General features: G+C 41.4%; 1 protein-coding gene across 3 annotated transcripts in view; it reads left to right on the plus strand.

Annotated features, from left to right (window-relative positions):
* The window catches only part of ITPR1 (inositol 1,4,5-trisphosphate receptor type 1), a 219,001-nt gene that overhangs the window by 108,083 nt on the left and 83,757 nt on the right, over window positions 1–27,161 (plus strand). For 2 of the 3 annotated variants that reach the window (XM_059715849.1, XM_059715850.1), the window contains 4 exons: window positions 3,447–3,567; window positions 4,324–4,508; window positions 5,881–6,029; window positions 6,779–6,890. In XM_059715849.1, the coding sequence (XP_059571832.1) occupies window positions 3,447–3,567; window positions 4,324–4,508; window positions 5,881–6,029; window positions 6,779–6,890 (567 nt within the window). Of the gene's footprint in view, window positions 1–2,463; window positions 2,491–3,446; window positions 3,568–4,323; window positions 4,509–5,880; window positions 6,030–6,778; window positions 6,891–27,161 lie in introns of all 3 variants that reach the window. The other variant, XM_059715848.1, reaches the window with a different exon arrangement.

Below are 27,161 nucleotides of genomic sequence, written 5' to 3' on the forward strand. Positions count from 1 at the left end.
GGGTGTGGTGATAGCTTTTTCACCAACTTCAGCACAAGTATCACAAGTCAAATGGTCAAATCTTTTTAAGTTTGCAATCTGTGTCCTTTCTGTATGGAAGCTGTGGCAGATATCTCTAGTGAGCAGAGATAGTTAGCCAGAACTAGTTTTAATTAGTCCATACAGGAACTGTGGATCCCATTACCTGGATTAGCTATTTTGACTCCTCTTATTTGTGTGGGTTCTTGCTTGTTTGCCTCACCCAGCGCAGCCCCCCACTTCCTCCTTCCCCCTTCCTCTCCCTCCTCTCTCTACCTTTTATATTCAGATCATTCCACTTCATCAGATGCTGTGCAGGGGCAGTGGATAAAGTGAGCTTGTACTTCACGCAAGCTTATGCTTTATGTAAATCTTATTCAGTTAGTCTGTAAGGTGTGTATCTGCTCTGCTTTCAGATGCCTCTAGTGGAATAGGCATTATTAGCTGAAACTTAACTTGCAGAAGTACAGGATCAATAATTAGTAAGAATTAAAACTCTGCTCCGTGTTTGATTGCCTTGGCACGGGACTTAGGCAGTGCTATTGTTACAGTGGCTTCCATGCAATTTTGTTAAAACCTTATCTCAAAAAAGGAGCAGGACTAATAATTAACCTAGTCCCTCGGGGCTCTGCCCTTGGGTCTGTCCTTGGCTCGCTCTGTACCTTATCCCCATGTGACCCCTAGTTCTCTTCAGTTCCCCTCTTTGAGCAGTTAGTGTTTGAATGCAGCCCTCATTATCCAGCTTTACCCGGTTTGCTGATTAACACATCTCCAGTTGTCCCTCTGACCCCTCAAACTCCATCTTGGGTATCATTTTACCTCCCTGCTCTGTCTTGGGTGAGCACTGCACCACCTATTTGTGGTCCTAGATGCTTCCTCCTTGAACCCCTTGCTACTTCTTGAACCCCCCGTTAGTCTTCTGCAGTACCTCCAATATCTGGCTGTTGAAACCATTGCCTGTATTCTGTGTTCAATTTATTTTTTTGCAGCAGCCTCTAGCTCGCCATGTATGTTCATATATAAACCTAATAACTTCTCAGCTGTTGCAGTAGTAGGTTGCAATGGGGGGGGGAGGGGGGGTACTTTTGTCTATCCTGCATTTTGCCTTGCAAGGTGGTGGTGTGTTTGTGCTTTTTATGGCTGTGATGGGTGAGAGGGGTCAGGGTGGATGGTTTATAGGACTCTGGATAAATGACTGCCTGCAGTGACAGAGGTCTGGACTCTGGCCGGCAGACTCTTTCCAATTCAGTGTCCCTGTGCTGCTACTTTGGATTTTGCCCTTCGGTTCTATTTAAATTGCTTCAGTGAAAGTGACATTTTCCCCCTTTGTCACATCTCTGTCAAGTGCCCCGTTTCCACCCTTAGATCTGCCTCTTATTTTTCAGCCTCCGTTGCCTTAACCTCATCTCTCCCCTAACAAAAATCTAGGTTTTGTGCTATCCTTCAAGGTATTACAGAGGTCTGCAGCCGCCTTGACTGAATCTCCCACCACCACTACCCCGATTGGGTCATGTGCTTTGTCACTACACCTCGGGTTGTGTCGGGGCATAATATACCTGCTCTTCGTGCCATACCGAATGGGTGTAGCAGTTGTCTTGATGCAGCCCTGGGACTTGTTCCCGTGAGCTTGCTGTCTCAGGAGTGCTACGTGCCCGTTTCCAGGGTTGCAATAAGACAACCAGACGAGAATCTGTTTTGGGATATAGCAGGATCAAAACAGGCATGCCGCACTTCCCTGCTGTACTCAGTGCAGTCTTTGGTATTGCAAACATGCCACTGGTGTTGCTTCATGGTTTTCTTGTCTCCTGTACCTGGTGCAATGCTTCCATTGTGCAAACTTTGTCCCACCCCATGCCACTCCCAGCCTTCCCTCCTGTGCGATGTCCTCTCCTCCTCTGTTGTGACTTGTCTGACTTAAAATTATGCCTCCTTTAGGGTAGGGCCTGCTTTGCATGTCCCAGAAGAGCCATGTGCCCTATTGCACAGCATATGTAATGCCAGATCAGGGTAATCTAAAAACTCCTGTCCAAATACCTGCCTCTTTACTCTGTTTCTCTTAAGTTTTTTTGCTTCTCTGGGGCCCTGCTGGTTCAAATCCTTCTTCCTTGTACACTGTTTTGTTGCAGGAACATTGAGGGGTTTTTATAATTATTTATTGTCCTAGTTTCAGCACATGGAACATCTTTGTAGTTTTTCAGGCAGATAAGTCTTTCTACATGAACTGCAAGGAATGTGGGTGGATGGCTGGAGTTCAAAAACACAGGTGTTTTCAGCGTCTTTCTGCTGTACTTTGCCATTTGGGGGGTGTGGCTGGAAAGGATACTGGGGATTTGATGGTGAGCTCCCCAAAGTCAGTACTAATTCATAACTGAATTTGATATTAAGAGAGACACTTTTTTTGAAATGTTCTGTTTTCTCTAACTCCAGTTTTTTTTCTTACAACAGACCTCAATCTTGATCATAATAAAAGAGGTATTTTTCCAGTAGCTCCTAAATTCCCTGTGGGGTTTGCACTGAGGTGTGGCTCTAAGGTAGTAGAAGTGTTGTATGTAGAATAGATGCACACTTGTGGGTATTGTCTCTTACTATTGGTAGGCTAATTAGTCTGGAAATAGGTTTGTCAGGGTTGCTAAAATCCTGTCTTTCCAGCGTGCGTGCGTGCGTGCGTGTGTGTGTGTGTGGGGAGGGGCACAGGGTGCTTAATTTTTTCCCCCCTTTACTAAAAGCTGCTCACATTTTATTTGGTTTGAAAAGATTTGGATATTGTAGCAGAGACGGCACAGTTCCTGTGTAACATGATGTGTGAAGGTTTGGAGGAGCCAAGGGAAGGAAACGTTGGCCTACCTATTGTGGAAAATCACCTTGCAAAATGTGGATTAACAAGCCATTCCTTATTTCTGACTGATCCACAGCAGCTGTGCCATTTTCCAACCGACTCCTACCCAGGGTCAAAATTGCAGATATTCAGAACGCATCTCCAGCTTCCACACGTGCTTCAATACAGTAGGAACTAGTACCCAGCCCCTCAGAAAAGGGCCAGTTGTTAATAATGAAGCTGAATGGTAGTTTTTCCAAGAGTCAAGTTCTGTTCACTTTATTCCCAGCAGAGCCATCTGCTGGTCAGTCCTAAATTAATCATTTCCAAATGTGGGACTGCTGGAAATTCAGCTCCATGTGGACCAGATTTACTGCTGCTTCCATTTGCTCACAGAGACCTTGTGCTCTAGAACCAGTCTAGTTTGTCTCATTTCTCACCCCGGCTTTTAAGCTGCTGTTTGTGTGGTAAATACTAAGGTTGCTTTTACACGTGGACGAGGGCTGGTAACAAGTGGTTGGTCTGCTGAGAATAAGGGCTGCTGTGAGCAACACACAACCTGGTTTCAAGCATGAAGTAGTATTTTTAATCTAATTCTTCTTGCATGTTCTAGACTCGCCAGCCGGTGTTTGTACAGTTGCTGCAAGGAGTGTTCAGGGTGTACCACTGCAACTGGCTGATGCCGAGCCAAAAAGCATCGGTGGAGAGCTGCATTAGGGTGCTCTCAGATGTAGGTAAGAGATGTAAAGAGATCTGACATCCAGAAATGTTTAAACAACCGTATGTGTACACCAGTCCTCCAAAAAGAGCATGTCTAATATGGGAGGTAGCTATGCCGTACCAAAAATCCGGGGCGATTACTAAGCTGCTTTCGTAGCTTGTGAGTTCTGTGGTTGCACAGCAGCTGTTTTCAGTTGTAGCTGTGAGGTAAAACTGGAAACTGAGTAACCAAATAACTGAAGGCAGAAGTGTTAAGCTCTGAAAGACCAGGTCCACATTTAAAGCAAGGGCTTTTTGTATTTTCTTGCAGTCCGGTCAAATATAGAGGGGAACACTGGTGAGTTTTGCCATTTAGGAGGTGTCATTCCTACCAAAAAGTTGCTGTTTTTAGTGACAAGGGAGGTGAATCTGGTCTATCTTGGTCAAAATTATCCATAGGATGGATGTACATACCATGTTCATAGGAGTTACTGGAATTGTTTGAAGGTATTGTTTGAAAATTATCCGTAGGATGGACGTACACACCATGTTCATAGGAGTTACTGGAATTGTTTGAAGGTAGGTATCCCATTCAGACATGGTGAACTTTTAAAGGGCTTTGAGTATTAAATCTGTTAAAATTAAGGCATTTATAACCACTATAGTCTCATGAGACTCATTACAGAAAACCTCTTAATGTGATTCTTTCTGTATGCTCCTTTTTGAACAAACGAAGGGACTTTATCACTCTTGTACATAGTCAGTTCTTATTTAATTCTTGCCTATTGCAGCAAAAAGCAGAGCAATTGCCATCCCGGTAGATTTGGACAGCCAGGTCAACAACCTCTTCCTGAAATCTCACAACATTGTGCAAAAAACTGCAATGAACTGGCGAATGACTGCAAGGAACGCTGCCCGTAGAGACTCGGTGCTAGCTGCTTCCAGGGACTATCGAAACATCATTGAAAGATTGCAGGTGACTACGCAGTGCTGCACTAACAACTGACCTCTGCTTCCTCAGTAACCAGTTAGTTGCAGATCTGCACAAAAGATGAACTTGCTAGTTAAAAAGAAATCATAAATTACTGGTTCAAGTAGCAATGCCACATGCAGTAAGCTCAGCCAAAGCTCATATTTAATACTGTGTGTAAAATCAAATGCAGAACACTTACCAAGAAAGGTAATGGAATATGCACAGCTAATGTTTGTAGTTTCATGGCCTTTGGAGAAGAAGATATTTGAAACATTTGGTTCTTCAAGCCAGCAGTTTTCCCACTGTCTCTGTTCTAGTGCTAGTTCTGTTTCAACCACTTTGCAGAGAAGAAAGAATCCATTCAGTATTGCATCTTTCCAAATCCCTCCAGCACTTGCTTATTAAAACACTTAATACAGTGAAAAGCTCCACAAACCAATTTGAAAACCACTGCAAAATTTACACTGGTTGGATGAGTTGACTCCTAATGACCCAGGTAGCTGCATCAGCAAACACACACAATAATCTTTCCTGCGGTCCAGGTATGCAGATCCCTATTGGTATCTTTTTAAGGAAACTTAAAAGAAAGCATTTCTCCTTTTATAACTTGACTGGAAACGCATGTATTCCATAGCAGCTCTTTGCACATGTCCAGACCTGAGGATATTTGATAACTGATAAAATATTCAGTAATAAGGATTCTTATATACTGAATAAAACTTGATACCTTGGACTATATAGGTTTACCCTGGAGTTTTATTTTCTCTGGGGGTGGAAAAAGTTGTCCAGGTGTTGAAGTATTGATTTAAATTGTCTGTCTGCCTGCATTAAGTTCCATCCAAGTCCACAATACTACCCTGTCAAGACATTCCCATTAGTGTTGCTATACTTTTTTCACCATTTTTTTTAATGTCCGTTTATCCATGTCAGTGTGCCTGAGTGTCTTCTCTGCGGCTTTTTCTGTGCAGCTCTTAACTTCTCTTTGATGATTGGTGAATCTGCCCAGAATGCATTTTCTTCAGAGTACAGTATTCCTATATCTGGGTTGCTGAAACTTACTGAAATTTTATTACAGAGAAGATGAATTGGAGGCTTTTGCCTAACTTTTAACTACTTGTCTTAATTTGTTACTTCATATAATTACGCCTGTGTTTTCTGCCATCTACAGAGAAGGGGAAAATGCCAAGTAGTCCAAGGCATTCCTGGAAAGGATGGGGCTACATGTAGACCTGATTCCCTAGTTGAATAGAAGTCTGAGGCAAATTGTTACATTTTTGTAATCAATGGGATTTTTTTTTTTTTAAGCAGGGAGGGTTTCATTGGTGTCTCAAGCTTTCCTATTTGGCTGTAAAATCTGAATGCTGTTTTATTCCAGGATATAGTATCTGCATTAGAGGATCGGTTGCGCCCTCTGGTCCAGGCAGAGTTGTCAGTGCTGGTAGACGTTCTGCACAGGCCGGAACTGCTCTTCCCAGAGAACACAGATGCAAGGAGGAAATGTGAAAGTGGAGGCTTCATTTGCAAGTAAGTTGTGCCTTTGTAGAAGCCTTGAGTTTCCTTACCCTCTGTGCCATAATGCTTTCTCTCCAGAGCATGTTTTGGGCAAGGTGCAATTATGTGACACTGCATGAAATATATGACTTGTCCTCAAGAACACGAGCTCCTTTTAGGAAGGATCCAGGAGCTGTCCAGACAAGTCAGCAAATACTTTACAAATTCTGGGTATTTGCAGCCTTTTATAGTCATAACAAACTCTACCAACATTATCATTGATCCTTGCAAGTGAGCTGGGGGGCTGTTGACTTCAGTCTTTATTAGTGGGGCGATGAGGTGAAAACGCAGTCTGTTTTAGTTAGAGGACTTCCGATTACTCTTTCCAGGGTCCACACACCTATTCTTAATGAAGAAATATATGTGCAGTATTTAACACTACAAGTTTTTAGTGGTGGACCATCACATTTTTTTTACTTTCCCCTCACGCATGTAGAAATTCCTTGCTTTCAATATACAGACTTCTTTTGCCAGCTTATTCTCCAGCCAGGAGTTCTGATGTTCTCTTCATAGCTTTGCTGTGACTCCCGATAATTCAGTAAGCTTTGCTATTAAGAAAATGCTCCCCAGGTCTTCAGTGTAGTGGTCTAATAAAACCACATTATAATTAAGCTCTTGCTTGTAGCTTTGACCGTTGAAATACATTAGCCACATATGCCTGTCCTAATTTTTATTAGAAACTTTAGTACTAAAACAAACTATGATCAATTGGTTGTTTTCAGGTTAATAAAACACACTAAACAGCTGCTGGAGGAGAATGAGGAGAAACTATGTATTAAAGTATTACAGACACTCAGGGAAATGATGACCAAAGATAGAGGCTATGGAGAGAAGGTACTTAATTTATGGTTTATCCTTTTCTTTTCCTCTTCCTGCCCTTACCCCCAAAACTGTCCTTATTACTCAGAAAGGGGAAAATACATTGCCAGGCCTTTTAAAGCTGTTTGTCATTTCATACGTGTAAGCATTTGTAGCTTGGTTTCAGGATGAAACTTTCTTTCTTTAGTCAACTAGTCATCCTTTTGAAATTTGGGAAATTAAGTTGAAAAGTAATAAATTACTCTGACCTTTTTACTTTGTGACTGGCAGGCTGAAGCATTAACTCCTAGAATACTCTGCAGCCTGTCAGTTTAAACTGTTCACTTGCTTATAGGAGACTCTCCCATGCAGTCTGGCTGCCCATCAGTGAGAGATTTTCACTTGCCTGTATTTGGGGGTATGTCTACACTGCATCCTTAGCATTCTTGGCAGGGAGAGAGCAGCTTCTGAGAATATTCCCCCACCCCTACCCTCATCCCTGCTCACCAATGTCAATTTGGAAATGTCGCCAGGGAGCTGCTCTCGAACACATCTGAGACCAAGGTCTCAAGAGTGGCCTCTGGAATGGCTTCTTCATCCCATCTCTGGGTTTGGTGAGTGCAAGCAGGAACAGGTGGATAGGTCATGCTTGAAACTTTCCCTCCCCAAGAATGCTGAGGATATGGTGTAGACATACCTTGAAGCATCTTTTCCTAGTGTGGTACTGAGGAATGCCTGTACCCAAACCTTCCTCCAATATTTTCCCTTTACTACATGCTGTTCCTTTCTTACATCGGAGTCCTTTTCTTTCTGGAACAATAGATTTCTTTGCTAGATCTATAACAGCTGTGTGGATTTGTTTTCGGGGGGTGGGAGGGATGTATATGCACGTGTACACACCCATATTATACATACATAAATGCTTCATGTATCCAACATTAAAACATGTAAAAAATGGTCTAGATCTGTTAATGCAGTGGAGGTATACTTTGATATCCCAACTTGGAGCACTGTTTACACATTTGTTTTACAAAGATTTGGATAAATCCAGAGTACCCAAAGTAGGCTGACAAATGATGAAAGGATTTGAGCATGGCCTCTTCAAATGGTTGAATCGAATTTTAACACCTATTTTACATCTTGGAGCATGCATGAGAAAAACACATAGCTGTGTACCCAATCAGTACAACTGTATGAAAGCTTCAGAGCTAACACTTTATAACATAGGGATGGAAATAATTGTGTGGCTAATAAGTGTGAGGCTGAATCTGAATGACACTTTTCTTAGTAAAGGGAATCTGTAATTCAGAGCTGTTTCTATTGCTTGACAAAACTTGTCAGTTGTCAGCTGAGGTTCTCCCACTAGTAGTGAATTGTGAGCAGGCTGGTCACTATTAAATGATTGCTTACTAGCCTGAGACAATTTCAGAGATTGAACAGCTTTAAATGGATTTCACAAGAGGCTAAGAAGCATTGTTTAGGCTAGGAAACTGTCTGATTTGGTGGGCTCTCTGCCTTCAGAGTCAAAATGCCATTGTGAACATGCTGCTCAGCCTGCTCAGAAGTTGGCTGGTGATGAGACCCAAGTGAAGATGCAGAAGAATCTGGCCAGCCTTGCAAGCAGGATGCTTTCCAAACCCCTGTGCAGAAGTCTTGAAGCCAGATAAGCCTTCCTACCGTGCAGTGTGCACATGGGCTGTCACCAGGGTGCACACCCCAGCTGTGTGCACGTGCAGTACTTAAGTGAACAGGAGATGCCTAAGAAAATCCTTGAGGCTAGGGATGGTCAGGGTTGTACTCCCTGTTTAATTGGGGAAAGCTCTTTCCCACAGGGCTGTCACTGTTTGCTTGTTTTTTGCCCTTCAGAGACCCAGCTCACTTCAGCAGTTCCACCTCTTGCCTGGATCTGGAGTCCTGCCAGCTTTTAAGCCTTGCAATGCAAGCAGTAGTGAAAAAATGAACAAACAATTTTGTGGGCAACTCCCTAAACCCCTGCAAGAAAGCAAAGTGATGCAGTGGCAGCATCCTGTATGCAAATACTTCAACACATCTTCCTTTTTTGGGCAGCCGACAATAACTTAGGCTAAATGTTCCCCTAACTAACACGTTCCTGTTTGGAATTCGCAGCCTGTATCTCTCTCTGTCTCTCTCTTGAGTAGACCATGTGCTTGCGGGTCTCATCTGGAAGAGAATACAAGTGAGCGAAGCTAGATAGCTCTTTTGAGCCAGGCTTCATATCTGAAGTTAAGAGGTTAGCCTAACAAGTGACACAAGGGACATAAATGCCAGTTCAATGAATGGGAGCTAATACCTTTCAGTACCTGCAAGCTAGTCTACATCCTTTTAAAATTAGAAACAGATGATTGATGTCCAAGTGTTTTATGCAAACATCTGCTAAACTACTGGGGACACATTTTTGCCTCCTACTTTTCCATTAAAACCAGTATAATGGGTCAGTTGCATTAAGTGCTGGATTAGCTCATCCATGAAGGAAGATTTTGTAACCTGAAAAGCAGCTGATTTAACAGATGGGCTGCTAATAGAAGAAGTGTCTCCTGTCCAACAGCATGAAATAAGATGCATATTGTCCCTTGTGTGACTACCTTTTAACAGCGCTAATTCACTATTGAAAGGCCATACACTTGTCTTTTAAAAACGTTCTGGATTTTAAAAAAATAGGCTACCTACACTGGAAGTAATAGTTTCTACTTACAGACCCTTAAGTTAGAAAGAGTTGCATCCTGTCGAGTAGAACTTGCCTCTTGTAACCAAGAGGCTTGTCAGTTGGCTCTTTGACAAAGATAAGAGCCACCTGTTTTAAATAAGGATGTTTACAGAACTGATACCAGACAACACTGTGAATGCTAACAGGTAGTCCTATTCTGCTTGACATTTCTACGTACTTTAAGAAATCCTAGCAGGAAAGAGGCTAGTTAGACCTTTGTTCTCCCCCTTGTGCTTCCCTTTTTTCAGCATATCTAAAGATTGCATATTTGTGTTTCCCTTCCATAAATATTCTCTGACCTTCCTGAACTTCTGCTAGGAATAGCTCTGTCATTATCAGGGCCCTGATGTCTCCATGCACATGGTTTTTTGCTGTGTGTTCCCATTCGCTTCTAAAACGTTGTCCCAGAACATTTGCAGAAGCTGGCAATACTCAACTGAGGAATCAAGGAAGCTGTAGGTCAGGCCCAGAGGAAAACGTTACCTTTAAGAAATGTAAAGGAAGTTTCTGTATGTCTGCGCTTCTTCCTGTATAGTCTCATACTATTCTGGAATAATAAACAGGTATTATGCTGTACATAGAGGCAGTCACAACCCTCTACCCCTCGCCTTCCATCTCGCCTACTAAAAAGACATCCACCTGTATTCTCTGTGGACTGACTTATTTGAGGAATTTAATAAGAATACAGGGTATGGGCTTCAGGGTCTGAGGCCTTCATCAAACTGGTGCGACTCCAGAATGCAAAAGATGTTTGTTAGCTATGATGCACAAGCATTTGTGAAAGGCTTGAAACTTGACCTGTTGCTGAAGATCCTTTTAATTTTTAGCATTTGCCTAGGTTTCTCACTAGTCACTAGTATACCACTCTTTAATAGACAGGCCATAATAGGGTAGATATACCCAGGCTCTTGCTCTTGTTCTGTAACACCTTGTTCAAACAAATGGTTTTTTTGTATGTTTGTTTTATAATCTAGGCCAGCCATCCAAATTCTGTAATGCTGCTAATTTTGGGGTTTAGCCCTATACCTGGCTTCTCTCCCCAGGTCTTCCCTACGAGATTTGGGGACTCAAAGTTAGGAATCTCGTGCTACTTACAGCTCACACTCTGGTAACTACTCGTATGCCCAAAGGTGAAGTTCTTGGAACGTTTTTAGCCAACTTATGTGGTTTGACGGCTGGCACGAGAACAAAGCCTGAGTGCATCCTGTCAGTTCAGTTCTATGGCAGAAATGTTTTCTCTGGAGCAGCTGTCAACAGTGCAATACAGCATCTTGAAGATTTATACAAGCCACTAATGCTTATTGTGAATATTTTACAATGCTATAATAGAGTACTGAGGAGGTAAATAATATCTGCGCTCCTAACACATGACTCGTAATTGCTCTTATTAATGTGTGCTTTTCAACTTCTCTTCTCTCCTCCTTTTTCTTTTCCAGCTGATTACCATTGAATTGGATAATGCTGAGGTCTTAATTTTATTTATCTTCCTTGGTGGCGTTTGCGTGATGTTTGTTTTTACGAGTAGCGCTGTGATATGTCGTACTGTCTTACTACCATTGAGCGTTCTGACTTGTACACCTGTGTTAGTGAAAGAGTCGAGTTTTTTAGCCTGCCATGTGTCTACGTTAGTAGTAGTTACCATAACAAATTGTCTGTCATTATCCTAACTATTATCCCAAATGTAGTTGCTGGAAGCTGCAATCATCTGATGAGATATTTTCATAATGTTTAGGATGGAGCTTGAGGGCTTTTGGGATACTGACTGCAGTGAACACCATCAAAACCTCAGCACTTAGGACTCCAAAGCAATTGTTGTATAACAATGTTGCAAAAACACTTATCAGGAATGCAACAGTTATATAAATAAAGAAGTAAATTCGGAGTTGTTAATGGCACCTATGCGTAGTGCTGTTGTTGGTGGGGGAGAACGTCCAAAGCAGACTGGAAGAGATCCTAAATGAAGTCTGTTTGCTGACTAGCACAAACGATTGCAAACATCATTATGCACTATGTAATTATCATACACTGTAGGTGTGAGAGCCTGGAAAGGGTTTGGCCCTTGTGTAGAAACTGTATTAATTTCTTTACAAAAAGATGACTTAAAAGTTGACAGCCGTGTTCAGCAATAAGTATAGGTGTCTTTAAGTTGTTTCATATTGGCCTGTAAAAACGTGGGAAAAACTTAAGGGTATACTGTAAAGGCATGGGTGTCTTTTTAAATCATTGCCTGCTATGAGGACTAAAGATTGTAGTTATTGCTGCTTTTTTAAATATTCTATTATGCACAATGCTGCTTTGCCTGGAAAAGAAGCAACATAAATAGGAGTTTATGCTAAATGAAATCATATTTTAAAGACCAAGTATTTTAAAAGCATTTGAGGTGACATGACTTCTGGTCTATGAGCAAGACCTGCTCTCAGGTTTTGTTCAGGGATAGCAGTTGGGTGGAATGGGGGCACAGGTGGTCTAAGTGTCTCTTGGATACCACTTCCATGAGAGAGAAGTATCTCATGTCCTTCAAAAGTAACACGGGCACAAAAATTGGGTATATGTACAGCATGCCTGTTGATCAGCCTTGGTTTCTGTTTTATTTTTTGAAAGTTCTCCTTTTGTTCAGTTTCTGATGTGTTCTCCCAAACCAGCCTTCTTCCCAGAACAAAGTTCTCACCATTTTACAATGCAAAAGAACAACATTGAATAGCTATAATTTTTTTTAAATGATTTAAAAAAAAAATTTGAGTGGACTTCCTGTGAGACTTTTGAACTCCAGTCTCAATAATTAGACTCTGGATGTCCATCATGCTTTTGAAAAATGTCTAGCACTGTGGGAGTCTGTTGAAATGTGTTTGAAATCCTAACTATCCATCTCATGAAAGGAGATGGGTGAGAAGCTAGTTCCCTTGTCCCGCACAATTTTCTACAATTTCAAAAACTTTCCAATTCCCTTGTCGAGGCAAACCTGAGATTCATCAGAGCTTTTCATGGAAAAACAAGAGCCCAGTGCGTAAAGCATCCTGTTGGCAGTGATGATTAGATTCGAAACCTTGCTTTTCTAGTACCCCCGCATCAAAGATGACTACCCTAGCCAGCAGGATAGTTTCAAGGTGTGAGCCCTCTTGCAGTTGGTCCAGATTTAATCAAAAACTTCATCTTGGACCAGAGAAACATTTCCCAACAAGTTTAGTCAGAATGGGTATGTTCTTGTAAAGAGCTTTTGTTTCAACAAATCAGCCTTTTTCCGATGGAAAAACTGTTTTGTCAGAAAATTCCTCACCCGTGCTACTCATAAAGCCACATCTTGAGCATGACAGCCTTGAGTTTGTTTGTTTGTGGCTATTTCTTTCTCTTAGTATGCACTTTCCGTTAATATGCATTGACGATAACTGCTGTGCATGATGTGTTTAGAGATTATGAGTCTGATTTTCCTCTCATTGGTACTCATTTCCCACGGCCTGAAGTCCATTGACACCCATGGAGTTGCTCCTGACCTACCCTAGTTTGAGGGGATTCAGGTACTCGATCTTTTTTAGGTTTCATAACGGAGCTTAAAATAGCTGGCTGCAGAGAGGCTTTAATATTGAAACATGGGTATGATGATATCTTTTTCCCCCGCTCTTACAAATTTAAGCTGCCTTTTACCTAAGAATTTCTCCCCTGGAAATGTGTTCGGTCCTTTAAAAGAGAATTTGTAGCTCCTTTTTAATGTTTCAGTCGAGTGCTAGACCCTTTAGATCGTGGTGCTGTAGCTCCCCGTGTCAGTATGTATACTTTATCTCGGAGAAACTTCAGACAGGACTTTGAATTGTTTGACTGTAAATTAAGTCATAAGATGAAACTCTCTCCGTCTTTCTCTTTAGTCTCCGGCCATAGTCTGCTGTTCTGCAGTCTATCAATTGGTGTACAGACCCAATGTAGACCCTGGTCTTCTGCCTGCAAGTAGGAACTTACTGCTCCCTTATGGACCAAGTCCATGGATGGAGCAGGTGTGTTTATAAATAAAGGAAATGAATGCTGTCTGTTTATGAAAAGAGCTTCTGGCACCGGTTTGAATTTTTGGAGGATTTTCAGAGGATTTTCAGAGTGTTTCCCTTTATGCTTTTTTTTAGTTGTTGTTGTTGTTGTTGTTGTTATTATTCTTGTTACCCCTGGCAACTGTAAAGGCTTGGGACCAAAAAAACCCCCTCACTCCCATTTTTAGCTACGCGGTTTCTTTTGTTGTTTCTTCTTTTTTGAGGCTAAAACAGTCTTGGGCCATTCCTACCCACCCACCTGAGTACAACCTGGTTGGAGAAACATCTTGGTTACTGTCTGACACAGTTCAGAGCTTGTTTCACAATCTTGCTGGAATTGGAAGTAGCTACCATAAGATCACTTTGGCAGAGAGGTTCAAAATTGTTGCCTTTCACTGTACTTTACTTTATTTTTGCTCATGATAGATCATGCTAATTTTTTTTTAATTACTTAAACGTGCAATTGAGAGAATATTCTAAACTAAGGTCACTAAAGCCCCTTTTAAAAATCTTTTTTCTGTCCGGTAGAAAGGGAGTTTTTTTACTCACTGAACAATTCTGGAATTCACCCTGTTGACTAGGAAATCCCCTGCATAACAGGAAGAATTTGAAATGGCCATGACTGTACAGTCATAAAGTGCCTTTTGTGCCCAGCTGTGGTAAAGGTGCATTGTAGGGTGACACAGCCTGCCAGTTTATTTTCTGAGACCCTTGCCATACTAAGGAGTTGCAGAAGAGAGTCCTTGTATTCATGGAAGTTGGGGGTGGAAGGGACCTCACGAGATCATTGGGTCCAGTTCACCTGGTGATCTGGGACTGTTCACTCCATTGACATGGGATTTCTCCCGCACTGTAGTGGAGTCATGGTCTGGATAGAGGAGAGGAATGTGTGGCTTTTTTAATGTCGGGGTGTGTGTGTGTATACATATATGTAGGTAGGATCCCCTGCCATTTAGCACTTTAAAAGGTCAAAGCTTGACATAACTTTTGGGGGTACTGGTTGAATTGCATACTAGCTGTTAAGGACAAAGATCATGAAATCTTGCTTTATACATAAGTCCAGGTAAGACCAGCATGCAGCTGGGATGGTGTGTGTGTATGTGTACGTGTATTAGTGCCTTGTTCATAGCTTTTTTTTGGTTTCGGCATACGATTGAGAAGGCTCAGTTTTTCACTGACTCTTACACCAACTGTTCTGATGCACAGAGCCATGTCAGACTTTAGCTGCACAAGTTTTGCTTTCAGGGGAGAGAAATTATGACGCTTTGGAGTCGTGTATTTTGCAGTCAGCACAGAAGATTCAAGAACCAGTGAACTTGTGGTAGAAATATTGACTATCCAAGAAATCCCACCATAATAAACGTGCGCTGCAAAGTTGGAATGGTTAGATCACCGAGTCGGAGACAATAGGGCTGGATACGACCTGAGAAGGTTATGTAATCCAAACCCTCTTTCCTGTCCGGGGCAAGATCATTCATGTCTAAACCATCCCAGTCGCTTGTTGGTCTTACCTGGACTTGCGTATAATGCAAGATTTCACGGTCTTTGTCCTTGACAGCTAGTGTATGCAATTCAACCAGTGCCCCCAAAAGTTATGTCAAGCTTAGACCATTTAAAGTGCTAAATGGCGGGGGATCCTACCTACTTAAAACTATTCCTTCCCTTGGCTGTGTTGCCACTGTTGGGAATAACAGACGCCCCTTAACTCAATTCTTCACGTTGTAAAAGTCCAGAATGTTGTTGGGGTTTTTTTTTTAAGGTCTTGCTGCTTTTGCAGTGCACCTAGAAGGAACAAGCAGGGCCAAGTCCGACATTGGTCCAAGGACTAACACTGCTGAGGGCAAGATTTGTCCCGAGAAGCAGGGGGGGAATATAGAGGTTTTAAGCTGCAGTGTCACATGGCTGGTCTGTCCTGTGTGTAGTTGTGAGGAAGAAGCTGTGCTGCTGGAGTGAATTCCCATCTCAAAGGCCTCCTACAACAGACTGGAAGCTGGAGAGCAGTGAAGGGTCTTGGATTTTGAAGAAACCGGGTCTGTCATTTTTTCTTTGGTTCTTAAAAATAAGTAACTACTGCTAGGTGCATTTTTATGAAAATAAATCTGCCCAGAATTGGCTAACTGCTAATTTTGTTCCTGCTTCTCGCTGCCTCCCTGAAACCACTGCTCACTGCCCCATGAAGTCACTGCTCACTAGCTTGGTAATCCTTTCCAGCATGACAGCCTGGCAAGAGCTGAGGGCTCACGAGGTGGAGAATAAAGAGATGCAGAGAGACTTTTTAAGAGTCCCTGTTTCTTGTGCAAATCTTTTAAAGAGAGCAGAAAAACCCTAGAGCGAGAGAGACTAATCGAGTTGTCTCTAGAAACTGCTCTGGAGCTGCTTTTCCTTCCATATATTTTCTTTGTACTGGTATAACTCACTGAATTTTATAGCGGTGCCCCCGATTTTTTTTTCATCAGCATAAGAGGAGAGTCAGGCTCTCTCCAGGTTTTTCTTAAGGCATCAAGTAAATCTTTAACCATGGCAGTGGTACTAAAACTGCTGCAGTGATGTGGAAAACTATGAACTGGCTTAGCATTAGCCAAATCTAAAGTTTTCTGTTATAGCCTAGGTCTCTTACATGCACTGATTTTGATTTTTTTTTTTTTTTTTTTCTTGTTAAAATCTAGGTCTAAGTGGTTTATTTGCATCTCAAAATTCCTGGGATTCAGGGTAATAAGTATAGCTGCAAAGTGCCCTCCACAGCTGGTAAGGGGACTGTTTGAGTATTGAGTCTCCACTCCATCTGTCACTCAATTTTATAGTCGGTTTGGAAGCAAAACGAGCCGTTTTCACATGTGAAATGAGTTGCACTGGAAATCTGGAGGGCTTGGGTAGGGGACTTGTAAATCCCAAAGAAGCAGATGAGTGGGTATGCAAGAAGGGGAGCATTGAAAAGAGAACTATTAAGCTTCACCTGAAGGGGGCGTTCTCATGATGCTGAATGCAAAAGATGTCCTACTTTTTTTTTTTTTACATTGCGGTGAACTGCTCTGTTGGGCACCTGCCAGCATTCAAGCAGTTACATAAGAGCAGCTTTTTTTTTTTTCCTGGAATTTAGGCTTGCTGCTGATGTGTGACCTTCAGCAGTAATTGCCAATAAATGTGGTGGAGCTGTTTACAGTTACTTCAGTCTGTGCTGTGGCTGCCAGTATCTGAGACTACAGGGGCAGTGGTGCTGCTTATATGGTTGCTGTCTCTCTTCCTGATCAAGTTGCTCTGGGATGATTGGACCTGGCATTTTATTATTCAAGGTGCTTTGTATTTGACAGATGAATACTAAACTTTGCGGAGCTTATTGTTCATCTGTAAAAATGGTCTTGAGCGATCCAAAAGTGTTTGCACATAAAAGCCCTGAATTCCTCTCCAATCCTCATCCCAAGCCACTCTTTCTTTGTGCACAGTTAATAAGGTTTAAAGAAACAAATCCAGGGAAGTGCTCAGCACCTTCAGGTCCTATCAAAATCTTTTAGTATTGGGCATAAGCAGGTGGATTCTGTCTCTCTCACTTGCTTTGGGGGTTATATATTTCTGGTCTTGAGGTTTCAAGGAGGTGAAAAAGGAACTGAAAAACCTGACTCGGAGGGATTGGCTGCAAATAACCTTTCCAGAGACGTGTATCATTTGATAAACTGTAAAACTGCTCTTCCACAACTGGACAAATTTCTGAATGCATGCTGCTTTCTGGATCTGCAATAGGAATAGGAAGAATTATTAACACAATAAATGCTTGTAAGATGAAGTTTAGAGAGTAAAATTATTTCCCTCCCAGAGAGCTCATGCCAGATCCATTGCCGGTGGGTACCTTGCAGTTAAACGTAATGCAAGCTTTGTACTGTTTTCAAATGGAGGAAACGCAGGCTCTAATAAATTCTTGTGGCTGAATTCTTCTCTGAGGAAACCTCAGCCTTGTTGCTGCAGTAGAAGTACGCCTATGGCGACTGCTATCCCAAATGCTTACAAACAGGGGACTGTACAGCACCTTATCAAAAATAATTGAACGGTCTTAATGACTAGTTATGGTTATTTGTAGCACTTGCGTAATTGTGGATGGGAAAAGAGGATTCTTACATAATTCATTGTTTGTAAGTGGCAAAGATGGGGATGTTAAACTGCCTGGAGGACTTAGTCACCAAACTTGCATTATATTTTAGTTTGGAAATTTGTGCTCAAAATAAAATACCATCCGAACTGTATTCATTGACCAGGTAAAGAGAGAGCTCACCTAGATTTGTCAGTGCCTCAACTAAAAGGCAAACAAGTTCTTAGGTCAGACCTGTCACCAGAAGGCTTGACACCACGTAAAAGCTTGACAAATCAGAAATCCTTTTGGGTCTGAAAATTCATAGCTGGGAGAAGGAAGAACACAGCTTCTATGAAGGACAGTGACCTGGTGTGCCAAGGAGAATACACTGAATAGAAACTGTCCTGCATCTTAACTGGGGTCTTAATCTACATTAGTTTAAAATCCTCCATCACATTCTCGGATATAATGCCTGTGTGCGTGTTGCAATGTGAGAGAGGTTTATGGCTGGGTGGACACTTTTTTTTTTTTTGGCTTCTAATATTTCTTGCTGCCTTGAACAGTATCCATAGCAAGTCAGATGTTTGCGAGGAACGCACCTGCCTACCGGGTGCAAGGGTTCTGGCTTCCCTATCTGATATGCATTGCTTCCGACTTCTAGGCTCCTGGCAGACGTTATACTTGACACGATGGACCAGTTAACCAAGGGCTTCATGGGAGCCCCAGTCAGCTGATTAGGCTGCCATGCGCAGAAGCACATCTGAACCAAGGGTGCTGTGTGCAACCAGGGCTCTGAGCCTCAGGACCATATTGATGGCAAGGGCTCCATGCAGTGTTGCAGCTAGGAGCCCTGGTTAGAAGACCAGCGTTCCCAACCACAGCAGGCCCTGCACTGGCATTATGGCACCATTGGGATCTGATTTCGCAATCATGCCTGCTGCCATGCCTGTGTAGCATGGCAGGAGCCACAGTTATTGGGATCATAGTTTAGATCTCATTGCACCCTTAACTGAATGTCTGCTAGGGGCCCTCATAAACTACAGGAGGGGTCTTTAAGGGATATTTTACAACGAGTATCCTAAGTTGGTGGCTATCTTGCTTTGCATGGCAATGCTCTCTTTCTTTAAGTTTGAAGAGAATTTTATTCATGCACTATTTTTTTTTTTTTCATGATATCTTAGTGAAACAGCACCATAGCACAATAAGAACCTTTCTTTGTGGTATATTGCCTCAAGAAATCAGAGCTTTATAGTGAACCTTTTCCATGGTGAAGAAAAAACATTCTTAGAGGGGAAAGAAAGGTGGAAAGGAACATGTTTTTTTTTTTTTAAAAGGATCTTCCTGTAAGTGCTGCAGGAACCTGAGGACATTATATTAGATTTCCTCTGCTAGGTGGAGAAAGGAAGGGGAGATAGTCTGAGTAATAACATTAGGTCCCTAAATATCTTAACTTGCATTCCTTGTGGCTAAATTTGCCACCTACCTATTCAGAGTATAGCTGGGTTCATATTCCACTTACACGTCCTTTCTGATTTATTTTAAATTATTTTTGATTATTTTGCACCTCATCCATCCCAAATCAGTGCTTTCTTTTACTTTAAAGTAATCACATGGATGTCTGTGAAATTGGGGCAGTTTGAGCTTCACAGATTTTATATCCCAAAATGTCATGAGATCTAAACTAACATCTGATATAACTCGGGCTACAATTTTCTTCAAATGAAGAAAAGAGTCTTTTAAAACCAAAAAGGTCACAAAAAATGTCCTAACTATATTTATAATCTCTAGCAAAAGTCTGTAGGTTGAGACTTCTTTAATCTACGCTCAAAAATGAATAATAAATCAGCCATTTTCTTGTACATAGAAATATCAAGAATATAATGGCTTCCCAGCCTTTTATTGTTGAAGACATCCCTTTGCGCTCATTGTTTGAACAGGTGATGAAATTTTAGAAGAGATGTCTAGCAAACAGAGGGAGCAAGGTATGCGAGTGAAACTATGTAGTTAGGCCAAAAACAGTCCCAGAATTTGAGTTCAAAAATCACTTTCCTCCCATTTAAGCTCTCTTCACTCCTTTTATTTGCAGTGTCACTTTACCCACTGATTTCTCTCCAGTGTCTAATCTTTCAAGAGAAACTGAATAAACAAATCCTGAACTTCTAAGGTAAAAATTCATATATATGACACCTTAAACTCTCAAACTTTCCCCAAGAAAGGCAAAAGAGGGCAGAATTAGCCTTTCTTTTCATTAAATTGATTTTAGCTAATTCACTGTTAAGTACCCAACTTGCTTTGTTAGCTCTTGTCAAAAGGTGTGCTCTTGAAGCAGATTAGCTTTCTTTGAGACACCCATACTCTTAACAGTAGGGAAGTCCCCGTTAGAAATATTGAGGTCAGTTGTGGTAAAGGGATAAAAATAATAATCCCCTGTTCTGGCTAATGATAGAATACTTTTTGCTAACCTTGGAAGAACAGAGTTCTTCTTGTATAGTAAGTTGAAAGGAGCTACTATTAGGTTTTTTTTTTTAAAAAGAAAAGGAAATATTCTAAACTCCTGTCTGACTCTTGCCATCTAATGCATATAGTCTTAAATGCTAGCTGTTTGCTGTCCCCTTTAGCACAGATTCTTATGAAAGTTTTACCGACTTTATCCACACAATATTTCCCCAAGTTTTGCAGAAGGGGAACCGAGACCAAGTCATAGACTTGGCTCTCCGAAGGCCTAAGTCAATACCGGGACCATTCTTTCTGTATTCTACACACTACTTGCATTTTCCCTAGTGTCTGCTTCACAGGACGGCGTGGCACACCAAACTAAATATTTCTTTGCTATTTTTACCCCCACTTAAATCAAAGCGGTCCATTTCACTATTCAATCTTTATTTTGCTGACTTCTATCACTAAAGAGCAAGCCCTTAGCCCCCCTCCCCAAAGATGCAGTAATCTTTCCAAGAACAAGGGGTAACTGTGCAGGGCCCCCTATAAGACCTAAAACCCTCTTCTGGCTGCATCTTTCTGGGTTAAGTTAGAAGGCACGGCTTAGTGTCTGACTAAAGTACTTCATCCTCCTCTCCCAAACTGAAGTAAATCATTTTGTTTGACAAGATCAAACAAACGTCTTGCTCGTTCTTTATATTCCTGCCAATTTCTCACTCCCAAAGCGTGCGTATATATACTTGGCTCTTGTTTTGTCAGGGCTCAGAACAAGGCAGCAAGCAGTTCTGTTCTGGAATCCAGGCTCCCAGTATCCTCTCTAGCCATCAAGTCATTCAACCACTCCGCTTTGAAAGGGAACCAACTCTTAATAACTTTGACAGAAATAGTTCATGTTACCGGTATTATTAATAATGAAGGACTTTTTGTCTTGCTGAGAATCAGGTGTACTAGTTGCTGCCGAAGTCGAGATAATGGCTTCAGATGAACTAATGGTGAGGTGCAGCATTTCCTGTATTATTTGATGAGGAACAAGGGTGTACTTGGCAGCCCATAGCATGCAGGAACTGTGTGTTCCTTCTCATAAATGAGGTTTTTCCTGTTAACTTTAGGTCTTCCAGCTTAAATACTCTGCATCCCATTTGACCAAAAATGTAATGGTTAATGTGCTTGTGAAACTTCCAAGAGAGACACTGGTGACAATGCAAGGAAATAATGTACCGAAAGGGTACATGAATTGGCCAAGAGGGAAGTCTATTAAAAGAGGGGGGAACTGTTCTTCCTGGCCAGGGACTCCCTCCCATAGAGCACCGAGGTGGAAAATATTAGATCCTGCGCCGCTCTCCCAAGGATTCTCCTGACTTCTCCATGATGACAATTCCAGAGGATGCCCGCCCTCTTTCCTATCCTGTGGAAATGCCATAGTTTCTGTTCTGTTACGTCACTGATAGTGTTTTGTGCCTATAGACGAGGATGCAGGCTTATGAATAAAATGCTTGACTAGACCGTGGGTTCAATTCCTGGCTGTTCTGTATCTGTCACATCATTCTTTTTATGCCTGAATTTTTTTCACCTGTAAAATTAGGATGACCATCCTTTGGCCCATCCCCGTCTCTCAGTTGTCTGTGTAGTTTCTAAACTCATTAGGCAATGATGGATTAGGGGTTGCCAGCTTTATTTCTCTAGATGGTATTGTATAATAATAGTTGAGTTCTCAACGTGTCTCTTTCAAAGGACTTAAGTTGATGGCCTAATGTTAACTAATGATTGATGCCTTTTATAAATGTTGGGTTGCTGTTGAATGTCCGTTTCATGAGCATGACACTGTGTTTATTGTGCTACTGAGCATTTTAATTGAAAGTCTCCTGATCGCTCTCCCTTGCTAAGATCCCAAACTGCAGTGTAACATGCTTTAATCTAAGGAAACGAATGTTTAGCTTTATAAATTTGAAAATACAGGATGGGGGGGGCAGTGTGGTTTGGTTGGTGTTGGTTGGTTCGTTGTTGTTTTTTGTTCAAGAATCAACATCCAAAAGAGACATCTGCCATGAGTAGAGGCCTCACAGTGCTTCTCTCCCACTTCTACCAGCGGTGTGCCACTGTAGTAGGAGTGTGAAATCCTCTGTGCCCGCTGTTTTGGGCAAAATAACCACAAGTGCGTGATTGTGTACCTCACCCCCTTGTGTCCATGAAAGCTAGCATACATCGCCAGGTAGTGTGCATATTTGTGCAGTGGACTTCATGCAAGCAAGTTGGGGGAACATGTACATTTTAGCAAACCTTTTTTGTCAGTATGGACCTTTAATGTGCAGGCAGTAGTAAACTTCTCTTGAGTGTGTGTAGAAACAGTGATCCCAATAGGATGATGCAGCTTAACTCAAATGAGCAACAGATAATCCACAGTGTCTTTTCTACCTTCACTGTCTCTACATGTTGACTAGTAAACTTGTGTTTGGATGAAAGAGTCCTCGATTATGACTAATTATCTGCATTTTACTTTTGACTAGCTCCCGCAGCCTCCAGAATCGGAAAGCTCTGTAGAGGTGTGTCGCTCACCTATATTTGTACAACGCACAAATATTGGTGTTTTGAAGTAGTCTTGGTGGAGTGTCTTTGTTGTTGGTATAATCTGTGAAATGTGTGTTACTGAATGGTACAGACAGAGTGGGTGCAGCTGGGCGGAACTGGTTAAGTCTGGTGTGCTACCATTCTGGCCAATGGTGGGGTGGGAGAAGACTTCTTTTCCCAGTAAAGACCTGGTACAGTGCCAGGAAGACTCGGGGGAAGACCAGTTGAAGTTCTCAAAGCAGTGCCAGTATTTCGGCCATCTGTCTTCCACTTTCACTGGAGCCACTGTTCTGAGAAATCAGCTCAAATTTCTTTTGTGTTTAGTACAGAAGCATCATTCCTGTCCTTTCTAAGAGGGAAATCCAAAGCCCATTCATTTTGAATATTATAAACCTGAGGCTAGGAAGTGGAGGTGGTGATGGAGGGGGAAGAGAGCTCGAGAGCAGCACATTACCCAAGTTCCACAATCCTGGAACAGCTAGGTATTTCTGTTTCTAATCTGGTACAGTAAAAGTAGCTGATGTTGACCTTCATGCAATCATTTGACTTCAAAGATCACGCCTGCTTAGAGCAAAAGAATGTCTGGGTCTGTCTGAGACACTACCCAGTCTCCATTACTATTCCACGTGTTTGACAAGCACAAGATATAAAACTTTTTTTTTTTTAATGAAAGTTTTTGAATCCTTTAGAAGCTAATGCAATATCCAGCCATGTGGTTGGCACAGTGTATATGCCATTGCCTACCATGTCAGTCTAATCCCTCATTAAAACCACTTTGAAGTTTAAAACTAGCTTGGTTTAAATCACCCAGGATAGTAAAAAACTTCATATGGTTAAAGCAGTATTATATAGTTACTGTCAGTGAATAAAGGGGCAGGGGGGATAGGGAGTTTACAGTTCTTTGGAACTTGTTCTTATTTTTGTGAAGCGCTATTTAAATACATAGCGAGGTGCTCAATGGTCACAGAATGACTTCATGTGAGATGTGGGAGAAGTGGCTTTTACACTTAGCCTCCATCCCTGAAAAAAGCAACACAAGTGATGAAAATGCTTTGTAAGTCATCGGCTGTATGAGATGCTTCTGATTTGATTTGATTTGATTTGAAGTGGAGTTGTAATCTGCAGCAAGTTGCTGGAAATTTGCTTCCTTTTGAAAATGACAGTTTTTGGCTTGCAAAATTAGACCTTTTCCAGGGTTTATTCAGAGCAGCCAAACAAACTTTTTGAAGTCCTGAAACAGAACTGCAGTGCTGACAAAAATCTATTGGGCTTTTGTACCACACATCTTCCACATCCTCAAGAACTCCACTGACCAGAGGGAGATGCATCAAAGTAACTGCACTTGCTCCAGAAGTATATGTGTGTGCGTGTGCGTGTGTGCGCGCGCGCGTGTGTGCACATATAATGCATGGACGCAATGCATGTTTGAATCTGACGTGATCTTTCTGTTCTGTATGCTGTGAAACAAACCATATGGAAACTTTTAGTATTTGCTTGTAATGTAATGTAATGTCATTTGGTGTGTCCAAGGGGGCCCAGTTAAGTACTGTCTGAATTAAATAAGCTCTAAAGCCTTCTGTTTAGATAGTTGGTCAGTTGATCTGTTTTCCCTCCCCATTTGTCTTGGCTATGCCTTCCGCTAATTTTTCTGCTAGCTAGTTCTAGTTCGTTGAGGAGATTAGTATGTCTTTAGTGCCATGCTTTAAAACAGAATTTCTGCATGCTCAGCAGGAGCTTGATCAAAGTCTACCACAGAGGCAACTGGAAGATCACAAAAGGGTATGTATACCAGTCCCGTATCTTTGGTGCTAATTACCATTACGCTTCCAGCTTTTGTGTTTATTAAAAAACAATAAACAGCTGCAGACAACAAAGTTCTTGTGAGATGCTACTTTTGTTTTCTTTGAAAGGAGAACTCATTGCTAATGGCTTTTGAAAACGTGTATTTCTACTCATTACGCTTCTAAAGTACTTTCCATTAAGAAGCTTCCATTAAGTTAAATGAAGCAGACTTTGACTATATTCCCTAGGTCACTTTGGAAGTTAAAGGCCTGGTCCTCTTTTCCTGCTTTTTTTTATAAATTGGGAGTAGCTTCATGAAGACTGAAAACAAACATAGCATGGTAAAATCCAAGGTGATCAGGTCTACAGAGTGTATTGGCCTGGCCAAGAAGTACCTCCTTTACTTTATAACCAACCAGTCTTCAAATCAGCAGTGCTAGTGCACACTATCTCATTGTGGAGGTTGTCTATTTCTGCTGCTGTTGTGACTGCTGGGAGTTTTCTTTTTTAAATATTATACCTGCTTTACAGGTTTGCACAGCTTAATACTGATGAAAGGGAGGCTATTTTTCAATAGAAAATACTTACCAATGTATAATTCATTGATGTTAGGCATCCACTGTTTATTGATTGTGTATTGATAGCTTATCTGGATGTAAATCCAACCAGACTGAATTAATGCTGTCGAGTTTTTCTTTATATAACGTTTCATATTTTTAATGCAGCCAAACATCTGATATTTGTTTGCATACTGCAAGCATCAAAGTGGTGTATAATAATAACATTATGGTTAAGGAAGTGCTCTGAAGCCAAGTGTTGCATCTGAATTAATGATAGCATTTGAGAAACATTGCATTTTTTTTTTATCCCCGTTCTTCTGATCACGTTCTCATATAATTGTAAGCTAATTGATTGCTTTTGAATAACTTTGTGAAGGAAGTTCCCCTTCACAGTGTTTTTTTTTTTTTTTAAATGGCGCTCCAAGTGGTGTTGAAAAATGGATTGCCAAACTTTTCCAACTCTGAATGTGCTCTCTGAAAAGAAAATACGATCACTGACATGTGTTCCTATCTACTTTTCTCATACTATCATACTTTTCTACAAGAATTGCTACTTTTGGCATGCTGCTGTAGCGAGGAAACGATGGTTCTGGGTCTACCACAACAGCCACATCTAGAAATTCCATATAAGCTTCCCTCTTATCCAGAGTATCTTGACCACTAAGCTTGAGTTGTCTTTTTCCCCAAGCCAGCTAGAAATAAATGCAGAATAACTGTAGTAATAATGATTTTTTTTTTTTTAAACAAAAACAAAAAAACAGGTGGGAAGGAGGTAGTTTTGAATGATGATTTTCATGGTGGATATGTGTTGATCTTCAGTGGTAGTAAAAATTATAATTTTAAATGGCAGTTGCTATGACAACTGATTAGTTAATTTTACAGAAGAGAATGGTAATGTGAGAACCCATTGTAACTTAATTTTGGCATAAAGGATGTATAAATGTCAAGTTTCCCTTCTAATCAGTACACATGTCGAGCAGCGGCATAGCTTGGGTTTTGTCTCGGTTAACCTCGTTCTGCCAGGCATCCTTTATCGCCTGCAACACTGAGAGCAGCAAGAGTGGTGTAAATCTCTTTGGCATGTACTAAAGCAGCATCATGTAATTGTCAGTTAAAGTAGCTCTCATGGGATGTTAATTAGTCTGGGTTTTTGAAACAGGCTCCTGTCTTGCTCGTGTTTTTGCCATGGTAGGAAATACCCGCATCATGAAGGTAACGATCATCCTGTAGCATCATGTCCATAATAAGTAAGCTGCTTGAAGGAAGGCAAGGTGGAGGTACTCCTTTTATAAACTGATCGAATTGGAGGTGCATACGCTTCCATGAGCCACTGCTCACTTCATGGGGGGAGCGTTCCTGGTACTCTTCTGTTATAACTTTTGGAAGCAGCCTCTTGCAAACCCTTTTTAAAATGAAGCTTGTTTTGAAAGTTTCATCTTAAAAAATAAAATGTGGATCCTAGCAAGCACCTTTAAACAGGAGCATTACCCCAGGATTGTTGATTTTTTTTCCCCTAGGATGAAGGTACTGCTGTTTAGAGGATTCTTAATCCGAGGCACAAGTGACTCATTGTTTTGTACTGTAGGTAAATCTGTATTGGAGATTTGCAGGGTAGTGGAGAATTATTCTGGCTGGATCAGGGACCAGAAGCAGTCTAGCTGCAGCAGCACATAGCTCTATCTATCGGGTGAATTCACATGTGAATTAAAATATAAAGTTTTTAAAAGCTTCACACAAACGCTGGGCAGTGTAAAGCTGCTCTGGAAGTGGTGGTTTTGAATGTCTCTGGCAAACTCTGCCTAATAATAACGTAACTGTAAACTGGCGTGCTGGATGCACTTTGGCAGTTGAAGTAACTGCTCTTTGGGTTACTTTGCCATTTCCCAGCATGGGGTTTTTGTTTTTTGGTTTGATTTTTTTTGACTCTTAAGTCACTTTAGATCTTACTCAAGAAGCCCAACACTTTAATTGCAGTATACTCGTGTTAGGAAAGCACTTAAGGTCCTCTCCAATAACTTCACAGTTACAGGTCTCTCTCCATGTGTGGCTATATACAAATATCATGTTCACTCTGCTCAAGGGCCAGTTGTTTCTATACCTGTCCTGTGCTAACATGGGGCCAGCTTTAGCGTGATCAAAATAGCTATGCAGTTTGCAAGCATGGCATCC

This window comes from Alligator mississippiensis, chromosome 12 (genome assembly GCF_030867095.1).
Source record: "Alligator mississippiensis isolate rAllMis1 chromosome 12, rAllMis1, whole genome shotgun sequence".
Taxonomy (NCBI): Eukaryota; Metazoa; Chordata; order Crocodylia; family Alligatoridae; genus Alligator; species Alligator mississippiensis.